The sequence below is a fragment of the Lissotriton vulgaris genome, chromosome 10 (genome assembly GCF_964263255.1).
Source record: "Lissotriton vulgaris chromosome 10, aLisVul1.2, whole genome shotgun sequence".
Taxonomy (NCBI): domain Eukaryota; kingdom Metazoa; phylum Chordata; class Amphibia; order Caudata; family Salamandridae; genus Lissotriton; species Lissotriton vulgaris.
Genome location: NC_141698.1, coordinates 114,105,829 through 114,133,658, shown reverse-complemented (window position 1 = coordinate 114,133,658; position 27,830 = coordinate 114,105,829). Strand labels below are relative to the sequence as shown.

Below are 27,830 nucleotides of genomic sequence, written 5' to 3'. Positions count from 1 at the left end.
AACACTGCATGCCCAATTGGCTGTTATTCCATACACTATGGGATTTGGTTGCGCAAGTGCTGCCTATCGTCCCGGAGGAGGGCCAAGCCGTACTGTTGCCGATGGGAGAGATGCAAAAAATGTCACCATCAGATGTGGACTTGACACTGCCCACTTGCTGGGTGAAGAGATTTCAACGCTGGCGGCCTTACAGCACCACGCCTGGCTGGGAACATATGTGTTTTTTCAGGGTATGGCCAGCTTCCCTCATACCCTTTGCTGGCTCTTGCCTTTTTAGGGACAAGGCGGATTCGGCTCTGGAATGCTTCAAAGGCAGCAGGGCTGTGGCCAGGTCCTTGGTCTTGTTTATGGCCCCTCGTCCATCCCTATCCAACTTCTGCAGCCACGGACATGGTCTCCAACTGCGCACATACTCTGTCACCACAGCCAGTAGTAACATCTGACGGTTGGGTACTCCAGATAGTCCAGAGGGGCTACTCCCTTCTTGACACCACCTCCACCTATGCCACCCACCTTCGATCTGTCGGAGGACTATCTTGCCTTGCTCCGTCAAAAAGTGCAGACTCTCTTGGCCAAGGGAGCCATAAAGAGGGTGCTTGCATCAGAAGTAAGTAGTGGTTGTTATTACTGCTACTTTCTGGTGCCAAAAAAGGACACAGGACTTTGTCCTATCTATTTAATCTGTGCCTTCTCATCTTCTTGAAAAAGGAAAAGTTCGAAATGCTCGCCCAAGTTTTGTCTGCCCTAAACCTAGAGACTGGATGGTAGCGTTGGACTTGTAGGACGCATATTTTCACATTCCCACCCTACCGGCCTACTGACTCTATCTGCAGTCCACGATGGGGCAAGAGCACTTTCAGTTTGCTGTGCTACCTTTTGGCCTTACCAGCACCACTCGGGTGTTCCCTATGGTGATGGTGTTGGTTGCGGCTCATCTGCAGAGGTCGCTGATGAAGGCTTGCTTGCCCCAAGGCAGTTGTCGCCCCTCTTCAGACTACGGCGAACCTCTTGCACTCACTAGGGTTCACAATCAACGTGCCAACGTGCACGACTCCCTCTCAGATGTCCCCTTTCAACTGAACTGCTCTGGACACAGTGCACTTTCAGGCCTATCCTTCTGAGCGACTAGTCAAGGATGTTAAGGCTATGATACCGATTTTTCAGCCCCGTATTCTGGAATTTGGTGAGACTGACTATGTGGCTGTTGGGCCCAGTCCTGCCAAGCGTCACGCAACAGGTGTGACGCTCACGCATTTCAGTGTGGTGATCCGCATCACCGCACTGAAATGCATTGTCAGAGGCAGTAGAGTGGCAGCGGCGCTCTACAATGTATCTTAGTCTTTGCCAGGAGCTGCCTGCTGTCCGACTCCTGTGTTGTCCTGATAAGTCATGCGCTAATAACGGTGCGGTGCCCGCGCGGCTACTCTCAGACTCCTCACAGTGTCTGCAGGGGGGCCGGGCTGCTCTGAGTCGATGCTCAAAGCTGTCAATCACCGTGTGGAGCACTAGGGGGCCGAGATTAAATCCGGATGTGCCGGCCGCGGTAGTGCCGTCACGTCCGGAGGAACTAAGTCAAGTGCAGAAGCAGCGGGGGATTAGAGAGTGCAGGCTGCGCGCGAGACGCTGTGTCTCTCAAGCACCATGGCCGCCCGCCTGCGCCCTGCTAAACTGTGCTGCAGGCCGCACCTTGACCACCTCCTGGCAGCTCAGCAGAGCCGGCGACAGACTCTGCTCTCTGCCCACCAGGAGGAGGACTGCGAGCGTGGCCACGCTGCGCCCGGGGCCCGGCAGCGGCCGAGGAGTGTGTCCGTTATTGGCGCGTCGACTGGAGTGGACAGAGCTGCCTCATGATGCAGGCACTGGCAGAGTCCGAGTGGCCAGTGCACATTGTGACTGCCTGGGTGGGCAGCAGCAGATCATCATTAACATAAGTAAGTGTCACAGTCAGTGCGACGCCGGTGTCACTAGGTTTTTTAATTTATTTTTATGTTATGCGTCACGCGAACAGTTTCGTGTCGGAGCACTTCACAATTATAGGAACAGACAGTACTGATACATGAGGAGAAAATTATGAGACACAACAAATTACACAAAGCAAACGTGTTACATGAGGCAAAAGTGACAATCGTGAGCAAACAAAATACAAAAGATAGCAGATGCATTACAGGAGGAAAAGTGGCATGAGTGCAAGTTATAAAAGTGTGCAAAGTAACAAGTAGAGCCAGCCTATAAGTTAGACGGAACTTGGTGCAGAAGTACCAAGGAGCTGGAATCTAAGAAATTCCTGCTTTTAAGAGTTTAGCACCTGCAATCAGGAATGATCGTACAGATCCAGTAGTGCCGGGCCTTTTTCCATGGGACCAGAAGTCAGGTGGGGGTCCTGTCTCACTCTCCCCTGGGGCTCATTCTGTGGCCCGGCGCACTGTGCTTGAGAGGGTCCGTCTTTGCACTGTGCTCTTGCTGCTTAGGAGGGGTGGAGGCAGACGTTGGGGGATCACGCCCTGACTCTGGGGTGCATTGTGGTACTTCAGAGCCTGGGTGGAGGGTGCTGATTGTTTAGAAATTAAGTAATAGCTTTAAAAGCACCTGCTGCAGAGTTTGACATCCTTGTTGCTCAAATGAGGTTAATTTCTGGTATTTGTCTATTTCCTATGGCTTCATTCCATGATTTTGGTCGCAAGAAAGTGCCACTCTGTATTACTTATTTCGTTGTTGCCAGACTCTCTTAAATCCACTGAATCCATGAAAATGTCACACATAATCAATCTGAAACATTAGCAGCTATACTCAAATGGATGTACTTTCCGATATTTACATGATTCCCTCGTCTTCATTGCTTGATTTTGCTAGTGAGAAAGTGTCACTCATAGTTGTTGAAATGTCACTCATAATTACACTGAAATGATGAAACTGTCACACATAGCAATCTGAAACCTTGGCAGCTATGTAGGCCTCATGGCCACCTGCATCCTGCTGGTAACACATGCGTGACCGCATACGCGGGCTATGCTGTGGGACCTGAAGGCCCAGTGGGAGCAGCATCAGGTGAATCTCTCCAACTTGGTCCAGATCTCAGAGGGAACTGCAAAAGACCTGCTGCGGTGGCTAACAAACTGCGATTGGAGATCTAACAGTGGTGACGGGTGCATCACTTTTGGGGTGGGGGAGGTCATTTGGGAGAGCTGGAGTTCAGAGGACTCTGGTCTCTGGCAGTGTCGGTGTGCCACATAAACCTGTTGGCGCTTTGGGCGATTCGCTTGGCATTAAAAGCCTTTCTATCAAGGGAAGGTTGGTAGCTGATCACGAATGGCGTCTTCATCCACAGGTGATGCAAGGTCTATTTCAGCAGTGGGGAGCGCCTTGGTTAGATCTGCTCGCCACCGCCGTGAGCATGCATTGTCAGCAGTTCTGTGTGCTGGAGTTACCAAGGCCACTTCCTCTGAGATTCTTTTTGTCTTGAGTGGAGCTCCGACCTCCAGTACTCCTTTCTGCGGAAAGCACACTTGCCCAGAGTTCTCATGAAGACAAGGAATGATCGAGCTCAGTCTATTCTTGTGGCTCCGGATTGGGCACCAGTATCCCAAGCTGTTGAGCATGACTATCGGTCCTTCAGTCAGGCTGCCTGTTCGGGAGGATTTTTTTGTCGCAGCAACCAAACCTGCATGTGTGGAGATTGAGCACCGACTGTTGACAGCATTTGACCTTCCTCCCAAAGTCTGTGGTTTTGTTCTGGTAGCCAGTGGTCTCTCCACCAAGTTGGGGGGTCCCAGGATTCCAATAATGGTTAAGTATTTGACCGCAGGTTCCAGTAATGATTAAGTGGCGATCCACAAAGCTTAAAAGCTTAATAACCATAAAACCTGCCTTCTTATTAGCCGGAACATCTGCCCAGAGTGTAAGCGAATTGCAGGCACTCTCTGTGCACCATCCTTAAACCACCGTCTTTCCGGACAAGCTGGTTATCCAGACATGTGCCTCCTTCCTTCCGAAGTTGTTCACTCCCTTCCATGTAGGCCAGAGCATTACCATGCCTACCTTTTTTGCTCCGCCTCAGGCCTCCAAAGAGGAGGAGAGACTCCAACATCTGGAGCCAAAAGAGCGTTGTTGTCGTATCTTGACTGCACAAAAGAGTTCCATGTGGATGATCTGCTCTTCTTGTGTCTAAGCCAAAAGAGGGAAGGCTGTACAGAAGCGTCCATCTCACGATGGATTGCACTGTGCATTAAGATCCGCTACGCATTAGCAAAGAAACAGCCACCTGAGGGCTTACGGGCTCACTCTACCAGAGCCAATGCTGCTTCCACAGCGCTCGCACGCGGGATTCATCTCCTGGGCATCTGCCAGTTAGCGGCATGGGCATCACTGCACACATTCACAAAAGATTACTGGCTGGGCAATCGGGCCTTGACGGACACTTAGCCTGTTTGGTCCGGCAGGACATTTTGGTTTATTCGCGTTTGCAGACCCCTCTCTTTGCTTGGATATCTATTCAAAGGTGAGTAATCTGTGGCTATAAGTCTCGATCACCAACGTCTTATCTGGTAGACTCTATCTAGCTGCAGATTCCTTATTGACCCTGCCATCGTCCCCACTATGCGAACTGGTTCAGGTGTAAGAGGCACCCTTTTCAGGGCGTTGGTCTTTTCCACACCAGTGGTCCGTTTTTATTGTGGCTTCTCACTCTTGGGATGGAAAGCCGCTAAAGTAACTGATGTCAGAGTACCAAGCTGGAACCTTTATAGGTACCGCACCGGTCCCTTCCGACGCAGAACTGCACAACGCCACCTACCGACTCGCAGGGGTACTCCTCGAAAATCTTCAGATTCAGTCTGACTCCTGGGGATATTCAAAGGAGTCTTCTCTTAACAGATTTGTATCAGACCGTTGTCTGTTCAGTATCAGAGTACCTCTATTGGAGTTGGATCATCAGGAGTAAGGCGTTGAATGATTAGCAAGGATAGCTTTCCTATTAGAATCAATCCCTTGGAGTTATAAATAGTTATATATGTGTGTGTGTGTTTGTGTATATATATATATATGTATATATATATATATATATATCAGAACTATGAGGTTTTACATTTGTGCTAATGTTTTTATATTTATTTAGACCCTCTGTCCTAGCTCTAATAGGGGTAAGAAATATGAGCATTTTATATGTTAAAACACTGTATCCTAGTTTCATTATCGGTAGCTAGATTTGTGTTTTTTCAATTTTATTTTAATTATGGTATATCAAATTTAGATATCTATTTGCGCTAACGAATGAATTCAATGATTCATTTTTGATTTTTAATTATATGTATTCATGTATTTTATGCACTTTCATTGGCGAATAGCCAAATAAAGTATTATGATAAGGTGTTACTAAAGGTAAGCAACTTGTTTTCCTAAGACTGTTCAAAATTGCTTTGCATTTATTTGTGTGCTTGAAGTCCTAGTGAATTGTTTTGGGTCTTTCTTCCTGCCATCTCTTCCAATCAATCGAGCCCCCATTTTCTAATTTGCAAATCTCAGCCAATGTTTTCTCCTTGTTCCGGTATCATTCATATTTTGATAGTGTACACCTTTATTTTTTTCTTTGTTTTTGACTTTTTTACCGTTTTAATGTGATCCATGTGGCCTTCATGCCATTATTTTCTCAAGTGTAACTAGTTCTCCAATAAAACCCTAAAACATTTTTTTCTCCCTCATAATCTCTGGTTGAATTCTGCTGTTTAATTTAAACTTTCTGCCCCACCCCCTTCTTGTTAATATACATTTTCCATAATGTTTATTTAAAAAACAAAACTCTTCTATTTAAAACGTTCCTGATTTGCCTCAGACTGAAAGATGACGAGGGTGTCTCCAGTACTGAGACCAAATATGAGAGATCAGCAACCAAAGAAGAAAGTAGTCTACTCTCCGATGTGCGTAGTACTTCAAAGAAATTCAAACCTGTGCAGTTGTTTAAAGGCTGGGACCGCCTAGCACAATAAATGTACATGTTTACATCAACCAGGATTCAAATTTGTGATTCATTGGTTACATCCGCAGAAATCTAAATAGATTGCATTAACCAACTGAGATGTCAAACCCGAACCATGCTTTTCTTGACAATTAGTTTAACTTTAATTTCTGCATGGTATGATTCTCACTTATAGTCCTAAATGTAGGATATTTCCATCTATTTGTGAGGAGCCCAGAATGCATTTGTCTTTAAATATGTAGATTAAGCTTGGCACCACAATGCCCACTGTATTACCTCTATGAACAGCTAGACAGGCCAGATTGTAATGCATTTTGTAGAATCTTTATTAGAGAGTGTAAGAACATAAAGAGAACTTGCAGGTTGATGTCGAATAGCTTAACCTCAGTGCTTTTTAGTCTAGATCGCCGGTGACACTTGATGTCAAGAAGATCAGTGTCTAGGTACTCTGTTGCTTCAGTTTTCTCTATTTTCTCAAACTCCTCTCCTGTCAGGCAGATTCAGGTTTATTATCAAGGCTGATTATACTAGGAGAGGACCCATTATACAAACTTTTAGATCTTCCACTTAGTTCTAGTTCACCTTCTCGCCATCTGTGCCAGCTTAACCACAAACTTCATTGATGGTAGTAAGAACCACAGCCATTTCAGCAATTCCAACTAGATCACCTCCAGCCACTTCACCAAAGGGATGTAAAATAATTTGATCACCTTTAAACTCCACCAACCAGTTCTCTTGCTTCAGACTCTTCCTCTACATGTACTTCAACCTCTTTGGCTGCATTACCATTAGGTCATCACTGTAAAATGACATTCTTACTTTTCAATATTTCTTGACCAGAGGAGTAAATAAATTGAATGTTTAGCTTCAGAGTTTTCAGCCAGTTGTTTCAGTGATAATGTAGACACTTTAACTAAGGTCTTCCCCAAAACCCACTTTGCCTTTGGTAAAATGTTTTTTAGAACTTGAAGATGAGAAATTCATCCAATGACAATAATAGGTCAGCAGCAAGGCTTCTTAAAAAAATATAAACTCTCTCTGAACTAGATCCAATTTATTTTCACCAAGATCCTGGACTGTATTCTGTCATGGCTTCATCGCCTCCTGGGACTTCAACCACTTCATGAAAGGAGAGCAAGAGACTTGATAAAGTGGGGGGAAAGTCTGTGGCTCTGCTGTGGTAGCCTTTAGAGCCTCAAGTGCATCAGCTCTTTTGGGGAGATTAAATAGAGCATTATGAGAATCTCCATCTTAATTTTCTCATGGCATTCCAAATGACAAGTAACAAAACTTTTAGGAAGTGGAAGAAAGTCAAAAAGTCAAACTTTATCACATCAGTTCAGTGATTCATTATGCAGATCGTGTAGCTCCCCAGTTTTACAATGGCATTGCTTTTAGGGTATCCTCCTAGCTTAGACTAACCTTTCTGAAGCCAATACTCTGTTAAAGATTATGAATCTTCCCTTCTTAGACCAGTTTAATTTAGGTCTTCGTTAGGACAAAATGGAATGGATGAATGAGTCAGAACCCATTAAGCCGTTGGGTTAGAAGTATTTTACCGTTCTCAGTATAAAAGCAGAGATACTGGATACCAAGCCATGCAGAGGGTTCTATCCCCCTCAATGGTCTTTCTACCCTCGGTCTCGGGGACATTAGTAACAGCAGCAGCAGTCCTAGTTCCATTGAGAGACAGTAGAGGCCAACAACAGCAAAAAACACAATGCCAGGACACCTCCAAGTCATACTCTCAATCCAAGATGGTGGGAAGCCTACATCCTCTGCTCTGTTACCATTCCGGGGGCAGGAGTGTATCAAGCCATCTGGCATAGTGGAGATTGATAGACACCGACAAATGGGTTTAACAAATAATACAGAACTACTCCGCCATCCAGTTCAAATATACTCCATCAATACCACCAACCGCAGCAACAAAACACCAGTTGCTACAATTAAGAGAAGGTAAAATCTGTCGCGGCTGGCATGACTCGCGGGCGGTGGGCCGTGCGGGGGGAGGGGGGGAGGGGTTAATTCAATTAAAAAAAAATTAACTTTCCTTCGCTTCCGGTCCCGTGTCCCCTCTTTCTGCTCGCAGAAGCAGGCAGCCTCCCTCTCCTCCCCTAAGCCAATCACAATGCCTCAATGGCAGTGTTGTGATTGGCTGGGACGCTAACTGCACAGGCGTCTATTGGGAGGCCGTTTTATCCATGCAGGCTGCATGCAGCCTACATGTAGAAAACTGGAAAGTGTGCATGACTGGTTTAGTCTGCCCTGGGGCCGACCAAACAGTCAGTGCCCACAACACTAGGCTAGCCACTCCTCCCGACTCGCCCGCCCCTAACCAAACCCTTCTTCTTTCTCGCAGTGCGAGAAGTAGAAAAATAAATTGGTAAGCATACCTTTTTATGTTTCTGCTTCTCACACTGATTCTGGATCCCATTATGCCCAGGCAAGCCAGCCCCAACACTTCTATCCATACCCTCCCCCCCACAACTCCCAATTTCTAATACCCCCTCATTGTATGCATTCTGGAGAATGTAGATCCACTCTCCAGGACAACAGAGGCCTTTCTGCCAGCATCTGAGCTCCCATTTGTCATCAGCTTACAATTAATGCTTTCTTGTGTATCTGTTGCTGGTGCAATAATCATACTAGGTAGCATTTCCGGGCAATCTAGCAAGTCATCTGCCCCTTGTCACCTCCAACGTGCAGTCTTTGAATTTGGGAGCATGGCTTCTGAGGCCATTCAGTATAGATATCTGATACTTCTACCAGAGTGTTTAAACATTCTCAAAGAAGCCAAACGTCCTATGTGAGCATCTAATGCTTTTAAATTGAAAGGATTTGTCATATGGTGCTTCAGTAACCGCAACAATCCTATAAACTGGCAGGAGAATGTGATTTTGCCTTTTTTGGTTTATTTGGCTCACTCGCAGCCTCTGTTCACCACCATTAAAGTTCATCTGACTGCTACTGCAGCATATAAAAAAGGTGAAGTTCTTCTTCACCAGGCCAATCAAAGTATTTTCTGGAAGGATTAAAAACGGTTTCCACCTATTAGATATCCTCCTCCTCCATGGAAGCTGAATCTAGTTTGTGTTGTGTATTCAATGCACGAGTAAACGCTCGCGCATTCACTCTCTGTGACTCGCGCTGGTGTTTTCCTTCAAGTGTACATTCATTGTGTGTGACTCGCGCTTATGTTTCCTTTTGAACACATCTCGTGACATGTTATTACTTGAATGTGCATGCCTCGCTACCCTGTACAGTTTGTTCATGTTGTATTCTATGCCTTAACTGTTCTGTCAAGTCAGTTACCGCTGACTACTTGGAGCCTACAGTTGTATGCAGGGAGTGCTTCTTATTTTACCAATAAACTCACTTTTATCATCAAGATTGCTGTGGATTATTATTCTACAGTTTGTATCTAAATAAATGTCTCCCTCTTTCGAGCCCATGCAGCTCTGCTCCTTGAAGGTAGCTTTTGTGGTGGCAATGACATCAACAAGGAGAATTGGTGAGCTTCAACCTCTTTCCTCTATGGAACCATACACCGGTTTTCATAACAAAACAGGGGAGTAAGAACAATTAATTCATAGTTTTTTTACTCCAAAATCTCTCTGATTTTCATATAAACCAGACCATTTCTGTTCCCATATTTTTTTTTAATAGTTCCTGTGCAACTGAAAGAAACGTCATTCCTTATATGTTAGTTCTGTCCAAATAACATTTAGGGACGCATCTAAGTGTAGCCTTAAAACAACTGGTTTATTAATTATGAATCACTTAGACCTGGTATAGCTTCTTCAAAACAAGCTACAGTCCGCTGGATAGTTTTATGCATTTTTAGAACATTGGAATGTTGGGAGCTCCATTGAAAACAATGGAGTGCTCTGGGCTTATAATGGCTGGTATAAGCCCGGCGCTCCAACATTCCAATGTTTCTTTGTTCACAGCTCTGGCTGTGAACAAAGGCTTCAGGGAGCCTGAGGGGATTCCAATCCCCTCACGCTCCCAAAAGGCTTTGTTTTTTTGTTAGAGCATTCTGTCCTCTAGTGAAAGAATGTTCTTATAGCCCTTCGTAGATGGGCTATACCGCTATTAAAGTCCCTCTCCCTTGTTAAAGGCCCTCGCCTTCGGCTCGGGGCCTTTAACGCTGGAGAGGGCCTTTAATAGCTGGTATAGCCCTCTACGGCGGGCTATAAGGCTATATTGGAACATTGGAATGTTGGGAGATCCATTGAAAACAATGGAGTGCTCCCGGCTTATAATGGCTGGTATAAGCCCGGAGCTCCAACATTCCAATGTTTCTTTGTTCACAGCTCCGGCTGTGAACAAAGGCTTCAGGGAGCCTGAGGGGATTCCAATCCCCTTGCGCTCCCAAAAGGCTTTGTTTTTTTTGTTAGAACATTCTGTCCTCTAGTGACAGAATGTTCTAATAGCCTTATAGCCCTTCGTAGAGGGGCTATACCGCTATTAAAGTCCCTCTCCCTTGTTAAAGGCCCTCTCCTTTGGCTCGGGGCCTTTAACGCTGGAGAGTGCCTTTAATAGCCGGTTTAGCCCTCTACGGCGGGCTATAACGCTATATTAAAGTCCTGCTACTTTGTTAATGTCCCTCGCCTTTGGCTCGGCCTTTATCGCTGCAGCGGGCCTTTAATAGCCGGTATAGCCCGCTACGGCGGGCTATAAGGCTATAATCATTGTTCTCAGTTAGCAAACACGGCTCTTCATGGCGATTCTAGAACTCATCCTACACGTAGCAAAGCAGCCTCTACTGCCTGGTTATTAAATGTTCCGTTAACAGATCATCTGTATATCAGCCACTTGGAAACCAACCCATAGTTTTTTCAAACATTAATATTTGGATAAAGGTCCAAGAACTGACACTTTATTAGGTGAGGCGACAGTAAAGATTATTTTTTTTTTGTGGAAATATTCTTTATGCTCATATCGTTTATGAGAATATCTGTATAGCTTACACTATTGTAATGATATCTGTGGTGGTATAGGGATATGCTTGCAACTCTAATCTCCGTTTGACCATCACCGAGGAGCCTGTGATGCAGAAGGAATGCGACTTATTTGTAACCCTAGTTCAACATAGTAGGCATCCTCACTGAAGTCATGAACAACCCTCCCCCTCCACGGTTGCCTATACAACCATTATGTTTTCCAGTATCATATATCGCCCTTTAAAAAGAGCGGCGGCTGTGAGGCAAACTGCCAGTACAATGCATGCCGGGAAGAAGCTGCTGAGAATTCATACAGCAACCGTGTATTTCCTCTGCAGCTTCTGCACTCTTGACCAGACCAGCTCCCTTTCACTACTTTTTTTAAAAGCTATATATATGTAGGTTATTTCAGATATAATACTGCATCGCCTTCTGGCAGGTGCTGCAATGTAGTTTTACTCCATTAAAGAATACATTTTTGCTGATTCAGAATAATGCAGGAACACCTGTCAGTGTTTGCTGATTAAGATGTACAACCAGATTATGGAAGTGTCGACCTTCACCTACAGATTCACTCCAGACATTTAAAGAAGAAAGTGTTACAGGGTCCCTTCAAATATTCTACGTTTATAGTAAGGATACCTGCGAAGCATAAAATGTTTTCTTTTTTCATTTAAGGTGTGTGCATTACATTTTATAAGCAGCTACCTGTAAATGAAAGATCCAGGAACTAGAGTTTTTTTTTTTTCGAGTTGTCTGTCCCAACCCCCACACCCACTGACCCCTCCCCTATAGTACTAGGGATCACAGTTCTATGTCTGTTTTTAATGCACGTTGACTGCAGCCTCTAATCTGGAAGATGAGCAACTAAAAATATCGTGAGTAATAGACACACAAAGATCTACGAAAGCTGAAACTACCGAAGGATTCTGTCCAGATTATGAACCTCCGCAGTCGCCTACTACCACTAGATGGCGCGCTTCTACTGCCTGAAATGTAGGTGGATATTAAGGTGAAAGAAACAATGTGATTTACATGACTGCCTGCCCGTAAATGAAGCGTAGGTTACCTTCCCATTATTGAAATTAAAGCATTTCTGAATTTATTTCAGTTAGGAAATGCTCCTTATATTAAAAAACTGAATACTGATCCTCAGAATTTTCTTTTCTTTTCAGCTTTCAAAAGTAGGGAGAAAATATTACTCTACAGTAATATTATTTAGGACTCTGGAAACAGCGTCGTAATCAAATTTAGCGTTCAGTTATATGCTCCTGACTATACTTGTAGATTATAAATGGTATAATCCCTGAATATTCTTTAAAAAGAGTAGTTTGTTTTGAGTTACTGCCAGGTGTTGCAGAGCTAGAGGTAAAATCTACATAAAATGTAGGTTGATTGATGTTAGTGTGCATTTACCCCAAGGGCTGTCATGATGATAGAGCAAGTCAAAGTGATACTGGTTGTGGGCAAGTAGCAACAGATAGCACGGGTAGCTCTGATGTGCAAGGCAAGGCTTTGCAGCATTAAACTGTTCCTGAATGTGCCCAAGTCTACCTTGTCTCGTGGTGTTGAACCAACCTGTGCTTTGGTCCGTCTGTCAATGAGGGTGGTGTGTGTGTGTTGTTTTTGGTGCACAACCAGTGAAAGATCATGTACTGTATCCTTATTCGAAAATTAATGTTTTAAGAATCTATCTGTTAAAAGGTCTACTATTACAGAGAAATTCAATATGAGACAAGGGAGGAGCATCACTAACTTTAAGTCCTGTAACGTTCTACCCTCCTCGGGAAGCATTAGCATTCCAGAACCATTTATCATCTCCAAGAATGGCATGAATGTTATTTTTTTATAGTGAACGGTTGATGTTTAATGTACAAGTTACTTACCTTCGGTACCTCCTTATCTGGTAGACCATCTATCTAGCTGCAGATTCCTTGCTTCAGAATTCTCCCCAGGCGTCAGACTGGATCCGTAAAATTATCATGAGCGCTACCCCTACATGCCGGTAGGTGCCGTTGATCGGCTCAGCGTGGTATCGTCGGCATCATCCATGCCAGAAGTTGCATGCGGTCCCTTTATGGGCAATAACCCAGGGCTCTGAAGTCGGTTACTTTTCATGACTTTCCTTGACAGGAGCGCAGAGCCACGAAGAACACGGACCTCTGGTGTGGAAAACTAGAGCCCTGAACAGGGAAAGCCCTTGCCTACAAAATCGTTCACAAACAGGGAGGATGGTTGGGTCGGTAAGGAATCTGCAGCTAATCTCTACCAGATAAGACGTTACATAAGGTAAGTATCTAGTCCATCTGAAAGAGACATCTAGCCGCAGATTCCTTACCTTAGAATAGATACCCAAGCAATACCTCCTTGGAGGTGGGTGTGCGAAACAATTTCATACTAGAGTCCTGCAGGACTGAACGGGCAAAGTGTCCATCTCAATGGACCTGACTGTCCAGGCATTAGTGTTTTGTGAACGTATGCAAGAAAACTCATGTTGCTACTAGGAGATGTTCTGGACAGGGGTTACCAGTGCTAAAGCCTTGGCTCTGGTGGAATGAGCATGCAAACCCTCTGTGAGTTGCTTCTTGACCAGTGCTTAGCCGATTTTAATGCAGAGCACGATCCAATGCGAGATGGTCCGCTTTTGCACAGCCTTTCCCTTCTTCGCTCTTGCATACCCCACAAAGAGTTGGTCATCCACCCAGAACACTTTAGTGCGGTCAAGGTCGAACAACACACTTTTTTTGGTCATCGCAGTAAAGTAGTTCCTCTTCCTGATGGAATAGCCTACATGAGAAGTGAGCAGTGACTACTTTGGCAGAAACTAAGCTCTAGTTCACAGAACCAGCTTGTCTGGGTATATGTTCAGGTATGGAGGCTTGGGTAAAAAGCCCTGAACGTCCTCTGGGAAGAGGTTACTGGCATCAGGAAGGCCATTGTGGTGATAAGGAGCCTGAGAGGAGATTTGTGCAAGGGCTGAAAGAAAGCACACATCAGGAATGTCAGTACAAGATCAAAGTCCCACTGAGGCATAAAGTTATGGGGTGAAGATGGAAACATATGTTACAAACCTTTCAAGAACCTATGTACAATGGGTTATGAAGAAGGTTGTCTAGTTAGGCAACTTCCGAAAGACTTAAATAGCAGAAAGATGAGCCTTTAAAGTGCCCTGAGCAGATCTGTGCCGGGCAAGGGAAATAATAAAAAGATGAACCTGGGAAAAAGAAAAGGGGATCAATCTGCTTCTCTGCATACCATGCCACAAACTTGCCACAGTGGCGGGTGGGACACCTGGCTGCCAGAATAACTTTTCAGGCTTGAGGGCAAAGGCTGTCAACTGTCACCGCTCAATCTCCACGCAAGAACATTGTAGTGTTCAGGTGGAGAACCCTACCCTGCTGCTATGATAAAAGATCCTCCCAAAGGGGCAACCTGATCGGAGGACCAATGGCCATGCTAGACTGCTCGGGATACCAAACTCTGAGCCCAGTCTGGAGCCACAAGGATGACTTGGGCCAGGTCATTTCTGATCTCCCTGAGTACTGAGGGCAGGAGTGGCATGGGCGGAAATGCGTACAGGAGGCATGAGCTCCACTCAAGACGAAACGTGTCTGGGAGAGAGCCACCTTGGAAGCTACAGAGCACAGAACTGCTGACATTGTGCGTTCCCTGCGATGGGGAACAGATCTAACCAAGGCTTTCCCCACTGCTGAGAAAATACCTTGCACCACCACCTGTTGGAGATGCCATATGTGATCCTCTAGACCTCTTTTGCCGAGCTGGTCTGCCCTTGCGTTCCAAGAGTCCATCAGGTGTTGAACCACCTGGAAAATGCCCTGCTATTCCAGCCATGTCCAGCGACGCAGGGCCTCTTGACAAAGTCCATGACTCCTTTTCACCCCTCCCTGTTGGTTGCAGTACATCATGGCGGTGGTGTTGTCCATAAACACCTGCACTAGAAGGGTTGAAAGGCTTTTATTGCAAACTGGATCACCCGGAGCTCCAGAAGAATGATATGGAGTCTGGCTTCCCCCTTGAGGCCAAAGTCCTCTGATTCCCACCTTTCCCAGATAGCCGCCTCATCCCAGGTGTGACCCATCTGTCACTGCTGTCCGATCTGGTTGAGGAAGGGAGTGGGGTCTGCTGCTGATCCAGTTGCGGTTTAACCACTACTGCAGATCTTCTGCAATACCCTATGGGATCTGGACCCTGTGGGAGAGATTTTCTGGATGTTGTACTCACTAGAACTTCAGGTCCCACTGTAGTGCCTGCATATGCCAGCAGCATGTGACGCAAGCATGGTGCATGAGGCCCAGCAGTCTGAGTCGGTCTCACCGAAATCCAGGAAAGAGGCTGACTCATCTGTTTCACAGCCCAAATCTCCTTGATTCTCCTTTCAGGAGGTTAGGCCAAAAACTGCACCATGCCCATAACAGATCTGATGAAAGGTAATGTCTGAGAGGGAGTCTGTGTGATTACGGCACGTTGATGGTGAACCCCAGTGAATGCAAGAGGTCCTCTGTAGTCTCTGGGTGGGACACGACAGTCTGAGCTGAGCCCACCTTCTACAGCCAGTCGTCAAGATAGTGGAAGACTGGCACCCCTGATCTCTGCTGGTAAACTGTAACCACCACCATCACCTTGGTGAATATCCAAGGGGCGCGGGTATGGCCAAAGGGGAACACTGAAAAACTGAAAGTACTCATGCCTCTCAAAGAATCGCAGGTAACGCCTGTTGGTAGGCTGGATGGGAATGGAGAAATATGCATTCTTCAAGTGTCTGCATCCTCTATGGCCCCTTTGGGCAAGAGAGCAGTCACTCCTTGACTGAGCAGAGAAAGATGGTCCTCAGTCAGCCTGTTGCAAGCAGGTGGCATGGGTGAAGGGGTAGTCTTGAAATTGAGGGAATAGCTTTTAGGACAATCTGCAAAACCCATTGGCCCGTGGTGCCGGTGATGGTGGATTCTGCCATCTTGGCCCGACTGCTGAATATTTCGTCCTTGGCCACGCAAAGGCTGTGAAGATTGCATGCCCCGGTGGCTGGGCGGGTAAAGACGCGTGGAAGCCCCTTGCATGATCGCGATAGGAAGCAAAAGGCGGATTGTGGGCGTCGAGAGGCTATGGAAAGGCTTAAGGACCTGGCCGTAGCCCTGCTGTCCTTGAAGCACTCCGGCGCTTTATCTGCCTTGTCTCTTAAAAGACGGGAACCATCAAAATGCATGTCCATAAGCCTTGCTTGGACATCCCTAGAAAAAGCCAGTCATCCTCAACCAGGCGTGGTGGCGTAAGGCCACTGTCGACTAAACCGCTCTGACCAGTGAGACGTGGTGTCCAGTCCACATCAGATTGTGAACTTAGCTGCATCTCTCCCATCTGCAACTGCCTGTAAAACTACTGCCTGCGCAACTGTATCCTACAAAGCATGGGAATAGTGGCCCAGAAGGCTTGCAGTGTTCACGGACCGCAGTGCCAGGCTGGTGGAAGAAAACATCTTCTTGCCTAAGTTCTCCAGCCTCTTGGATTCCCAGTCCAGTGGTGCGGTTGGGAATGTGCCAGGATTTACATGGGAAGTGGAGGCTTGGATCAGCAAGCTCTCCGGGGTAGGGTGTTGCGTGTGAAAGTTGGAGTCCCCGCAGCGTGGTGCGATGGCAGTGGGCAATAGTCCTGTTCACATAAGCCCATGTGTGATGCTTGGACCAAGTCCCAAGCAGGTGGTCAGTAAGAGTGTCATTAAACAGGAGAATCAGTTCAGAAGAGGACACGCCTGGTTGAAATGCTTCTGTCACAACGTCAGTCTTAACTGCCATTGAGGGCAAGCTAAGATCCTAGACCTCTGCCGCCCTCCTCACCACCGTTGCAGATGATGCTCACTCCTCTTTAGCCACAGTAGGGGGAGAAGTCATACCACTATCTGGAGAGGTATCCAGTCTGTTGGGGCCTGCCAAATCCTCATACCAGTCCATGTTAGGGTCATAATGCTAGTATTCTTTAAGGTCCTGCGACCGTACAAAATGAAACTTAGTCGAGGTGAAACTAATTGCATTGCATATAGTGGATTTCCTTTTTAGGACTCTTTGCTTCCTTTATACGATAGGATACTCCAGCAAATCGAAGGCTATGTAAAAAGGTTGTCTTTGCAATGCATAACCTCCTTTAATTTACTGTCTGCTAGGTGGCTATTATCCTCACCCTATTTGTCTCAAGGCGTTGCTGTTAAGACTGATAGACCTGCACTATGAATTCCAGGCTAATCCTTCTCAGTCAAACTTAATCTGTCTTCTAAATCTACTGATCATTTGAGACTGAGAATATAGGAAAAACCAACAATGTTAAGCTCCTTTTGTATTCTAAATAAGAGGCTTACAAAAGTAGCTGCTCAGCGCCAGCATCAGGAGGGATCTGCTGACCACCTTGACATTAACCCAGTGGTTGAGGTTTCTGTGAATCACAAAAGGTTTGTTAATTTCTATGTCCCGATACTGGATATCCACTGGATAGTTTGTGGCAGATGGCACCCACATATCACCACTTTCCTTCATATTTTAGCTCTGACTTTCGGTGGTCATGTAAGGTCCCAGATAATAATTGCAGGTATTGCTCTTTAGTACATGGCACATACATCAGAACCTCTTTCCAGATCTACTGGAAATATTAAAAAGCATGTACACTTTTTTTGTTGTAGAAAGATTGATTCTGTGATCGGGTGGGAGTGTCATTCCAGTGACCAGCTGAGTTGACCCCCAGCTTTTCACAATTTTGCGAATCATGCATTTGAGCAAAATCAGCTGATTAGCACGATGCATTCAATGTCAAGTCTGCGGCAAGCACATTTAAAAATAAATAAATCAGTGGTGCTTTGGAGTTTTCTTTAAATGCAGGCTCTGCATTGGCTCGGTATACAGCATATTATTGCGTGCACCCATGTGGCATATAGACATCAGAGGACAGTGCTTAATTTGTATGGGGGAAAAAAAGAGAAAAAGATGTAAAACTAAGCTACACACTCCTAAAAGTTTGACAGTAAGGACTAATCGAGGCCCCCAAAACAAAAGGAATGGCTTGGGAGGCAGGTATTAGTAATTTAAATTTTTTTTAAGGGTTTTCTATTCATAGATGACTGTTATGCAACTCTCTAAATTGGCTAAAACAGCTCCACCATATGGCAGGCTGCCATAAGTGATAGTGTTGACAATGCTGTAGGCCTGGGCAGAGTTGGCAGAGTTCCGAGTGACCCAAAAAACTGCACCTTGATACGCGAAGTCCTGTAAGCTGAGGAATGTGTTAGGTTGCGCTGTATGCGTTGTGTTTTTTTTTTGGTCTGGTGTTTGTCCTGTGCTGAAATATCAGAGCGAACAGCACCATGCGCAGCACAAAAGGGCGCTGCTTCTTTCTGCTGCTTGAGTAGATGTTTTACTCGAGCAGCAGCTTCCTCAACGCGAACGGAAGGTTTCTCAACTTTAGCGGTAGCAGCCATCCGTGACCGCCGCATTGAGAAATCTCGCCTAGAGGTGGTTTGGAGTAAGATTTGACCCGCTCACCATCGCCACCTGAACGTTGGTGAGCACGAGCTAGGACAAAACGCCACTCCTGTAAGTTTTTAGGAACTCATAGCTACGCACAGTGGGAAAAACTCCACGAGCGGAGTGTAGTTTCACACCCAGGCCTACAATTAAGTGCTGGTGCCGAGCAACGGAAACCACCTGCTCAAATTAAGCACTGGTAGTCGCATTTGCAAAGTGGTGGAAAAAGGGGGCGGTCCTCCGAAATCCTCTCAGCTATCACGCTGTTTAGGACTTACTGGAGGTAACAGGAGATATTGTTGGCCCCCAAGGACCCACTGCAGCCAAGGGGACTTCATTCCCCTAAAAGCAGCGTGCCAGGAGGCTCGTTTGCAGAGTGGTGGTAAAAAGTGGCAGGGTATTCAGCGACTTGTCAGTCCTTTTTAAAAAAAATATATATATTTTGATTTATTTGTGGAGGATGGGCCCCATTCCCTGGGGCCAAGGCTATTTTGAATGTTTGTCCACGCTGCCCTCTCCCTGGGCTGATTTCGGCCCGAGGATCTTACCCTCCAAGACCCGGTGCTTGGCCCCCATCCATTGTTTACTTTAGCCCCAGGAGGTGGTGGTCCGTGAAGGACCCCCCTTCATTCCCTGGGGAGGTGGCAGTCCCCAGGCCTGCTGGTGGGGTAGGGGGGGGGGGGTCTGCTCGTTTCCACCCCCCCCCCCCCCCCTTTCGCACTGAAGTCATTTAAAGCTCTGTGGAGGTGGCGGTCCACAGGGCTGCGGGGGAGACCATACGGTGCTCCCCCGCTCATTTTGCTCTATTAGCCCCAGGGAGATGATGGTCACCGGGGCATCAATGATCCTCAGGAGGGGGGGGGGGGCGCCTGTGTCCCCCTCCTTTATTACAATCTCCTCGGTACCTGGCCCACTGCTTTTTTTTATTTTACCCGCAAGAGGACTATTAGCCCGGGAGGTGGTGGTCCGTGAAGGACCCCCCTTCATTCCTTTGTTATATGTACCCTGGGGAGGTGGCAGTCCCCAGGCCTGCTGGGGGGGGGGGGGGGGGGGGGGGCTGCTCGTTTCCACCCCCCCCCCCCTTTCGCACTGAAGTCATTTAAAGCTCTGTGGAGGTGGCGGTCCACAGGGCTGCGGGAGAGACCATACGGTGCTCCCCCGCTCATTTTGCTCTATTAGCCCCAGGGAGATGATGGTCACCAGGGCATCAATGATCCCCAGGAGGGGGGGCGCCTGTGCCCCCCTCCTTTATTGCAATCTCCTCGGTACCTGGCCCACTGCTTTTTTTTATTTTACCCGCAAGAGGACTAGTAGGTCAGGATATTTCTGCAGTGGCCCTTTTTTTCATTCATTCATTCTTATTTTTTTTCTTTTTTTTACATTTTTTGTTTGACTGCTTCAAGCAGAGTTCCAAGATGGCTGCCAACACTTACTGGACGAAGTGTTAGCAACCATTCAAATTTCAGTCTAATTTCAGTAGGATGTTTGGCTCCCAGATATCTATATTTTTTTTACTTAAATATCTCAAAATCTACTGAACGGATTTACACAACATCACAAAAACCAGGCTTTCCGAACCAGCACCTAAGCTTTCTGCCAAATTTGGGATAATTCCGTTAAGTAGTTCGGGCTGTAGTAGTGTTTAAAAATATTTTAAAATCCCCATAGACTTAACATATGGAAGCGTGTTTTGAGAGCCCGTTTTTTTCTTTACCCCTGCTTGACTGATTATCCAGAAACTTTAAAGCCAGCAGCTGAACCAAAAAGGGGACATTTGTGAAAAGTTTGTGAAGATTCATCAATCGGCGCCAAAGTTTTTGGCAAAACAAAACGCTTTTCCTATGGAAACTTTGGTCCTAACAATAACTAATTACTGGCTATCGCCAGTAGGATATATAGATATCGCTAAATATTGATATAGATAGACAGAAAGCACTGTGAATATACAAGTTATTTTAAAATTCTATTGCACACAGTATACGATAGGCTTATGCAAAAGATTGTGTTTAAGGTAAAACAAGTGCTTTCAAAATGTCTAATGATATGCGATCAAACTACACTTAGTACACACCTTGTTTATAAGTTTTCAATAGAAGGACTGCCCTAGAGGTCAGCTGGTAACACCCTTACATCACCTCTCAAAAAACAATAAACCTTTGTCACAATGAAACCTCAAATGATTCCACCAATTAAAGGCCTACACTGGCTCTTAAACAGACTTAAGATTTCCATAATAACCAATTGCACACATTTTCCTTTCTTTCAGACAATAGACACCCTAGACAGAAGGCCTGTTGCTTATATTTTTTTTGTTTACAGAAGCTTGTCATTGGAAGTGCGTATTGTTGAGAGACCATTATAGCATCAGCATCTCCCCAGTCCACCATCATTCTAACATGTAACCACCAGCGGTAACATCTGTCCAGTTCGCCATCCTTTTTTAATAAAATGTGAACACCTGCATCATATATACACTTCTGCATCCATCACAAGATAAGTTTAAAGAACTGTTGAATGTCACTAACCTAAGGTGCTGCAAAGATACCACAAAAAAACGAACCAGTGTACTGCAAAACTTATTTTTTTTGTGCCGCACAATTTCCTGATCTATTCTGCGATATCATGTGGGGTCTGAAGAGCAAACTATACTGGTTACAATTTCTCTGCTTTGATCTGTATATTAGTCATGAGCCCTTTGTTCAATGGCCATTGGAAGAGCAATCCCCTTGATTTGTGTAGAGTTGAAAGATCTACAACTAAGTTGAAAGACAACTTTTGTGAGTCACACTTGAGGGAAATTTGTGCAGTTTGTCAACACTATACTTTAATGGACATGTGGGTACCCAAGGACAGTTCGCAGCTCAAGACTTTACAGGACCTGCAGACAACACTAAAGCATTTGGAATGCAATAGGTCTTGCATTTGTCAGAGTTAGAGCTATTGGCATTGTAAATGAGAATGTCTTCGATCCATGTGTTTTTGTTTGGAATGTAGTGGATGAATGAACAGACACACTGTTTCAGCGCTGACTAGAGGACTTCGAATGGGGAATTACTGATGAGACCAGAGAAGCAGCTAGCAGCACAGGTGATACCCTGTAGATAATCTGAGATTATAGCTGCCATTATTTAAATGAATGCTGTGATCATGTGACCACAGCAGGATTCGTCTGCATTTGGCTCTGTGAGGCAAGGGCGGGAAAAGGTACCACATCTTACTTCTCTCTAAATAAGGTTGAAATGCACAATGAGATTTAATTCAGGCCCCTCGTCAATGCACTTTGCTGGTATGTAGCCGGCCACATTTTTTCCGCACCACGTTGTGTCAACACTTGAAAAAATACATTGTGAATAGATTGGATAAGCAAAAAATACCTCGCACAGTGCTAAGGACGATGACAGATATTGCATACAGAAGGAAAAGCAGCAAACGGAAACTGGCATATTTAGAAAAAGTCTCACTATTTTCTGCAAAAGATCATATTGAAAAACTCTCTGAATTAACAAGGCAGTATTATTGTTTTCATGTATGGCAATGGTGGGCCCAACATGATACTCTCTGCAAACCCTGTCAGTATGTAGTCTCTACTGAAGAGTGGAGGGAACAGATCCAGACATCCAGCTCCGGATTAAGAATGAGTCGCGGACTATCCAAACCCCGAAGATCTCAATGATTCTTCCTATTAAATGAATCTGGAAATCCCACTGGGACATCATTTCAAAGATTCCTTACTGTACTTAACCCCTGCCCTCTACCCTTTTAAAGGATAAGATCCGACTTGGCAAAATCTTATTTGTATGAAGAAACTGTTTTACATTAAAATGCTTGGTGTAATCAAAAAGCATGTAAATATTAGGATGCCTGCATCGCCATGTCAACAAATAATACATAAAGGGGAGATTAACTAGCTTTTCGTACTTGGAAACAGTTGTAAAGAAGAATTACATTGTTTTGTTTGTTGGACTATACATTGGCGTACTTGGGTTTTTGTTTTTGAAGTGTGGGTAAGACTTTCCTGTAGCTTTGTGGCCTATGGGAGTTTCTGTTACTGACATGTCCAACAATCACGTTCTAAAACTAATAGTGTTTAAGTCAAGTACTCCAGAATCAAGGAAAATAGAAGTGGTGGCATGCTGGACCCTGAATCTATCCATGGCTCTCCGGGCAGAGACAAACCTAGGGGAAGAGCAGCAAGGCATAGTAAATCCCGCCAAGGAGCTGAATCTAGTAAAAGAATAGAAAGAGATATCCGGGGGGAGGCGGAAATGCATGCAGGGAAAGACCAATCAAAGGTGTGCATAATTAAAACGGTAAAGTGGATGGTGACACCTGGGTCTTCCTATATCCCAGAAACATAATAAAACTGATGCTATGGGGAAGATGAAAAGAAGCACGGAATCCGCAGAAAGGATACAGTGGTCCACTCCTAAACAAATCCACAGATCTTTAAACCGAGATAATCAGAAACAACGCCTTTACATGAGCGCCAGTTACATTACAGGTGCCTACATTTGAATGGTGTAGTAATTACACATTACGTTTTAAAAGTTTGTATTGTGGGTGGTTAGCTGCCAGCAGATGGCGTAATCGCATACATTGACTTGCATGCCTTGAACATACATAGAGGTGAAGAATGTAAACACAGCTCTGTCTCGGCCTGCCTTAGTCACCAGTTAAATGTAAAGCCGTGGGCGTGTCCTTGTTTCCCTTAATGCACTGCTTAAGTGTGCGGTGAGGCGGGGTAGGGTCCGGCTTTCTTGCCAGTGACCCCATGTCTTCCCCAGGCCAGGACACTGCTGTAATAATAGGATTACTCATTGTTTTGGAATCGGGTGTTGGAGGGCGGGGTTTGGGCGTGAGGCAGGCAGGGGCAGGATCTACACCTCGCACATTTAAGGTGTTAGTGATCCAGTTGCCACCGTGTCCGGCTGCTGCTAGGATGGGTACATGCCTTCCCTGTCCGCTGAACAAACGTGACCCATTTCATTGACTACATTATGCTTATTTACATAAGCAATGTGTTGTAACAAAGGGCATAGATGGGGAAGGGATGGGCAACAGATTTTTAACACTGCGTCTGCTTTGCGGGCATCTGTGCAGCGGGGGAGGGGTGGGGGAACGGAGCATAGTTAAGGTATAACGCAACCCCCATTAAGTTACTATCCAACGGAGCAGCAAATAGTCTGGCACGCTGCGCATACCTGCGTGGCCGTCATTAGTTATTGCTTAAATAAAAGTAGACTTATTGTGTAAAAAATTATCTTTTCAAAAATAAGAAATTCATGTTTGTGTGGGATGGAAGGGCTGGCTAAGCAATCCAGACACAGATACCATTGAGCTCAAAATCTCGGTGGTGCCACCATTACTTAATGTAAATGAAAGGCAGGGCATGGGGAGGGCAGGCCAGGATTAAGTAACAGACACCGGCGAGCCCAAAACAATTGCGATGCCATTAATAAATAAAGGTGCACACCCATGCTGTGTCAGAGGTGGAAGGAGTCTGAACAAATATTATTCCAAGCACACCAGCGAGGAAAGGAAAGTCCGCCATCTGCTGAGCGCGAGCACTGCTCGAGGTCTGCTGAGCACCAGCGCTGCTCGAGCCCTGCCTGCAAGTAGGAGAAAGTCCTTTAAGAAAAAAATGCCCTCAGACTGTTAATAAAACCTGCAGAGTAACAACACAAGTAAAAGGGCCAGTCCTCGTGGTAGGTTACAAAAGTAGAAAAGGCAGTACTAAGGAGGTAATACTAAGCCTATTCACAAATCAAAAGCAACCAGTTAGAAAATACATTAACAGGAGCCGATTGAAAAGATGGGCAGAGCTTTAAGTCCATAACTGAATAAAGCATGTCTCGAAGAACAAGCGCAAGCGCTGCCTAGGCTAGACCTACTAAAGTGAATTCATGACTCATGGGGTTGTTTCAGGAAGCAGGAGTATTAAGTTAACATATTGATGCTGAGAGCAGTCCATTCAACCCTCAAGTCCTTACTGCAAGTGATTTCATCTCAATGTTCTGTTTGGGACCAGCACCACTTCAATGTATTACACCTACAAATGGAAGGATTGCTGTAGGTATCTCCAGAGACACTTGCAATCTGACCTTGGTCCCGATCAATGAACATCCATATCAGAGCATTTCACGTACCTGGACTATAGATCTCTCCCTCTCGCTTTCTCTCTCTCGCTTTCTCTTTCTCTTTCTCTCTTTCTCTTTCTCTCTCTCTCCTCTCCTCTCTCTCTTATCCTCTCTCTCTTCTTGTTCCTACAGAGTAGTCCCTTTTTACAGTAATTTTAATTTGGCTCTATGGCTTTATTTGAAGAAGAGTAAGGGTATACATCAAAACAAGTGTTTGTTATATATGTAGCTGTTAGTACTCGCTTAAACAGCCCATACTTAACATTTTTATCAGGTACTAGTACACATTTTAGTTGTAAAAAGGTCCAATGGATTTCTCTTCTGATCTCCAAATATCAACTGAGTTACTGCAGAATATGATGGGGGAAATGCAGCTTCTGCAGTTCATAAGGTGACCGCTCCTATGTCAGTCCTGTTACGTCCCAGGTACAGACATACCACTTCTCTTTATTGAAAATTGCCAATAATGGAAAATGAGGATTACAGACTAGTAACTTTTCCGTATTTTGCTAAGAAAGTGTAAAATTGGTCGGACCTGCATTAATAGTTCTACTGGTTTTAGTGATTTGGAAAACCACCTTGCATCTGAGATTTGTTTATTGCGTAGTAATATGTAGTTTTTAAGCTTGTGATATGTTTTGCTTGAAATAATCATAAGAAAATGATAAAAAGTAATTTTGCATTCTGAAAATAGCACAACTGCCTATTCGTCATAGTTTTAAATGTATTTATTTCTGTCTTTGTACCTAGACCCTTGAGTCCACCATCCAGGGGCTACAGATCATGTGAAGAGTAAATTGTGGTATCTAGCAAGACAAGACGCTCACAAAAAATGTACTTCTTGCACTGCATCCTATTGGGAGGGGATTCATGAAACGCAGAATGAGCACTAAGAAAATCTTCAAGCTTGTTGGGAAATGTACTTTCTAAGCAATTTGATTTGGTGAAATGCATTGGTTTGAGATGCTCCATTTGTTTTTTTGTTTTTTGTTTGGTTATATTTCATTGTCTACCAAAGCTGCTCGATAGGTAGTCCACATTGGGAAATATGAATCACTAACTTAAGGGGAATTTTATGTAAATTGTCTGCTAGAGAATAAAAAATTGAAAGTTTTCGTTATATTTGGATTCACTTTTCCTTAAAGTGTGCTTTGTTTGGAGTCCTTATGTATTTAACTTCATTATGGATACATTGTGTTATTTTTTGCTCCCATAGCCTGGCGTTTCCCTCTAGCAGTGATTTGTTAAACATTATCCATCATTATTGTTATTTCCATAATTAGTCAGACAACTCATTATTGGCAGGATTTATTTTGCACCTCACGACAGAACACCCCTGTGGGATGACTGTCCCGTTGCTGAACATACCGCAGGGTTTGAAATGCTTATTAAACTTGCCCATCGAGCTGTTTGGATTACGCACTATAGGTTCTGTCATTCACAAATCTCACATCTCCATAATGGCAGCGTTATAATTGATCATTAAACTGGTTTCTGTCGCTTCATAGTTCCGTATTTTGGTGGGTTAGTGGTAAGTCAGGTGAGAGAAGCTCAGCCCATTTAAATTTCATAACAGATCGTCAACAGTATATGACTGCAAGCCGGTAATGAGGAACAACCCTAGTTCTACAAATGGCATCTTCCTGTACCTAAATATCTGTTGAAAGCTTAAATTCATAAGTTATTAGAAGTCAACATTCAGATAGCTCTAAGCAGAAATGTCTAATTTTGAGGAAGTGTTAAATGAACTAGGTGGACCATACTGTGTGCTTTGGGTAAAAGCTGTGGTAATGGTGTGTTTGATACTACATTAGAAAGTGGTGTATAGGTTGTTTCTAGAAGGTTTGAAGTTTTGTCGTAGACACCAGACATGTATGTACTGCTATACAGTTTATTTATCTAATTTGTGAAACTCTAGCGCCACTGACTGCTTGGTCTACAAAATGCTCAAAAAATGTATGAACCTCCTAGACCCACTTAGCGTGTTAAGTACATCCCTGAATTACCCCCCTCATCCCCTGTCAATGTGAATGTCTTTTAGCCATGTTGTTTAGTAGTACATCTGCTGTTCAGCATGGCTGAATGTTACTGAAAACCCGAATTCCTAGAATGTTGAGCCAACGCAGTGTCTCTTCGTCTCCCATGTTGTTTATTGTCCTGCCTCTCCTAACACAAAAAAGCACTATTGCATGACCTGCACTGGCAGCATCATAACGCTTTTTTCAGTGACTTTCCCTCATGCTGACCAGCAGATGCGCTGCTAGACATGGCTAAAGGACATTCACATTGACAAGGCCAATAGTTCAGGCATTGCTGAGTTGGATTTGCCAATGCTTGTTCAATGTTGACCAGGCCTTGCTGAACAAATGTCGAAATGATCGTGAGAAACCGTTGTGGAGCTTTAAAGTGAAGCGAGGATGTGTTGTAACAACCAGAGCTACCAACAGGAATTGGGTAACCAGGTTCGAGTTGCCTGAACAGTTTGTGATGCTGGGCAAATCACTTACTCTACCCCCTGCGTATGACAATGAATGTGTCATTGTGGAATGTAACTGGTGAACACTTGCGCTCCAATATCATTGGCTGGTCGAGGCACTATGGCAGGACGGAGGACGGAACAAGCATGGCAATACCATTGAATCGTGGAAAAAAATAAAAGCACTAGTGACGAGGGAGTTAGTGGGGGGGCAGGTCAAACAGGTATTCAGGAAGAGATGGGTAGATGGGCAAGCAACGACGAGAGGGCAGGAGGAGGCAATAATGAATGGGGGAAAGAAACTCTAATTGAAGCAGGATAAATTAAACAAGTGCTGTTTGTGTTTTAATAACTTTTTAAGAAATTCATTTGTTTATGTACCAGAGCATGAATTTTAGCGCCTTAACTCGGCGGGTTTTCCGCCGCGGTGCGGGCATTATATTAGGTGGGTGGGGCTCTGTCGGCCATTGGCCGACGGCAGCACTAGCGAGGTAGTGCTCGCGTCGGCCAACGGCCGACTTGATGGTATGTGTACAAGGGAAATGGCCTGATAACACAAGTACTCCTATGGCGTGCTTGAAAACAGAAAAAAGTTGCGCAAAGAGGGAGCAGTTAAAGGAGACATGGACTTGGTCTGTGTGCTATGGGAGGGCAAATACTAGAACAGTGCATGACGCCTGCATGCCATAACGAATAGCATTAAAGAAATCGAGAGAGACACTAAAGTTTAACAATGGTATGTGATGAATGGCCTGGAAGGCCAGAAATAAATCCTAATGC

The 27,830-nt window shown here is 44.9% G+C and overlaps 1 protein-coding gene across 1 annotated transcript in view; it reads left to right on the top strand.

Annotated features, from left to right (window-relative positions):
* Positions 1-25,694, top strand: part of ARPC1A (actin related protein 2/3 complex subunit 1A) — a 133,029-nt gene extending 107,335 nt beyond the window's left edge. Inside the window, exon 10 of the mRNA XM_086940650.1 lies at positions 25,325-25,694. Coding sequence (XP_086796776.1) covers positions 25,325-25,363 — 39 coding nt within the window. The 3' untranslated portion in view covers positions 25,364-25,694. The remainder of the gene's footprint in view (positions 1-25,324) is intronic.
* Positions 25,695-27,830: the final 2,136 nt, after the last annotated feature.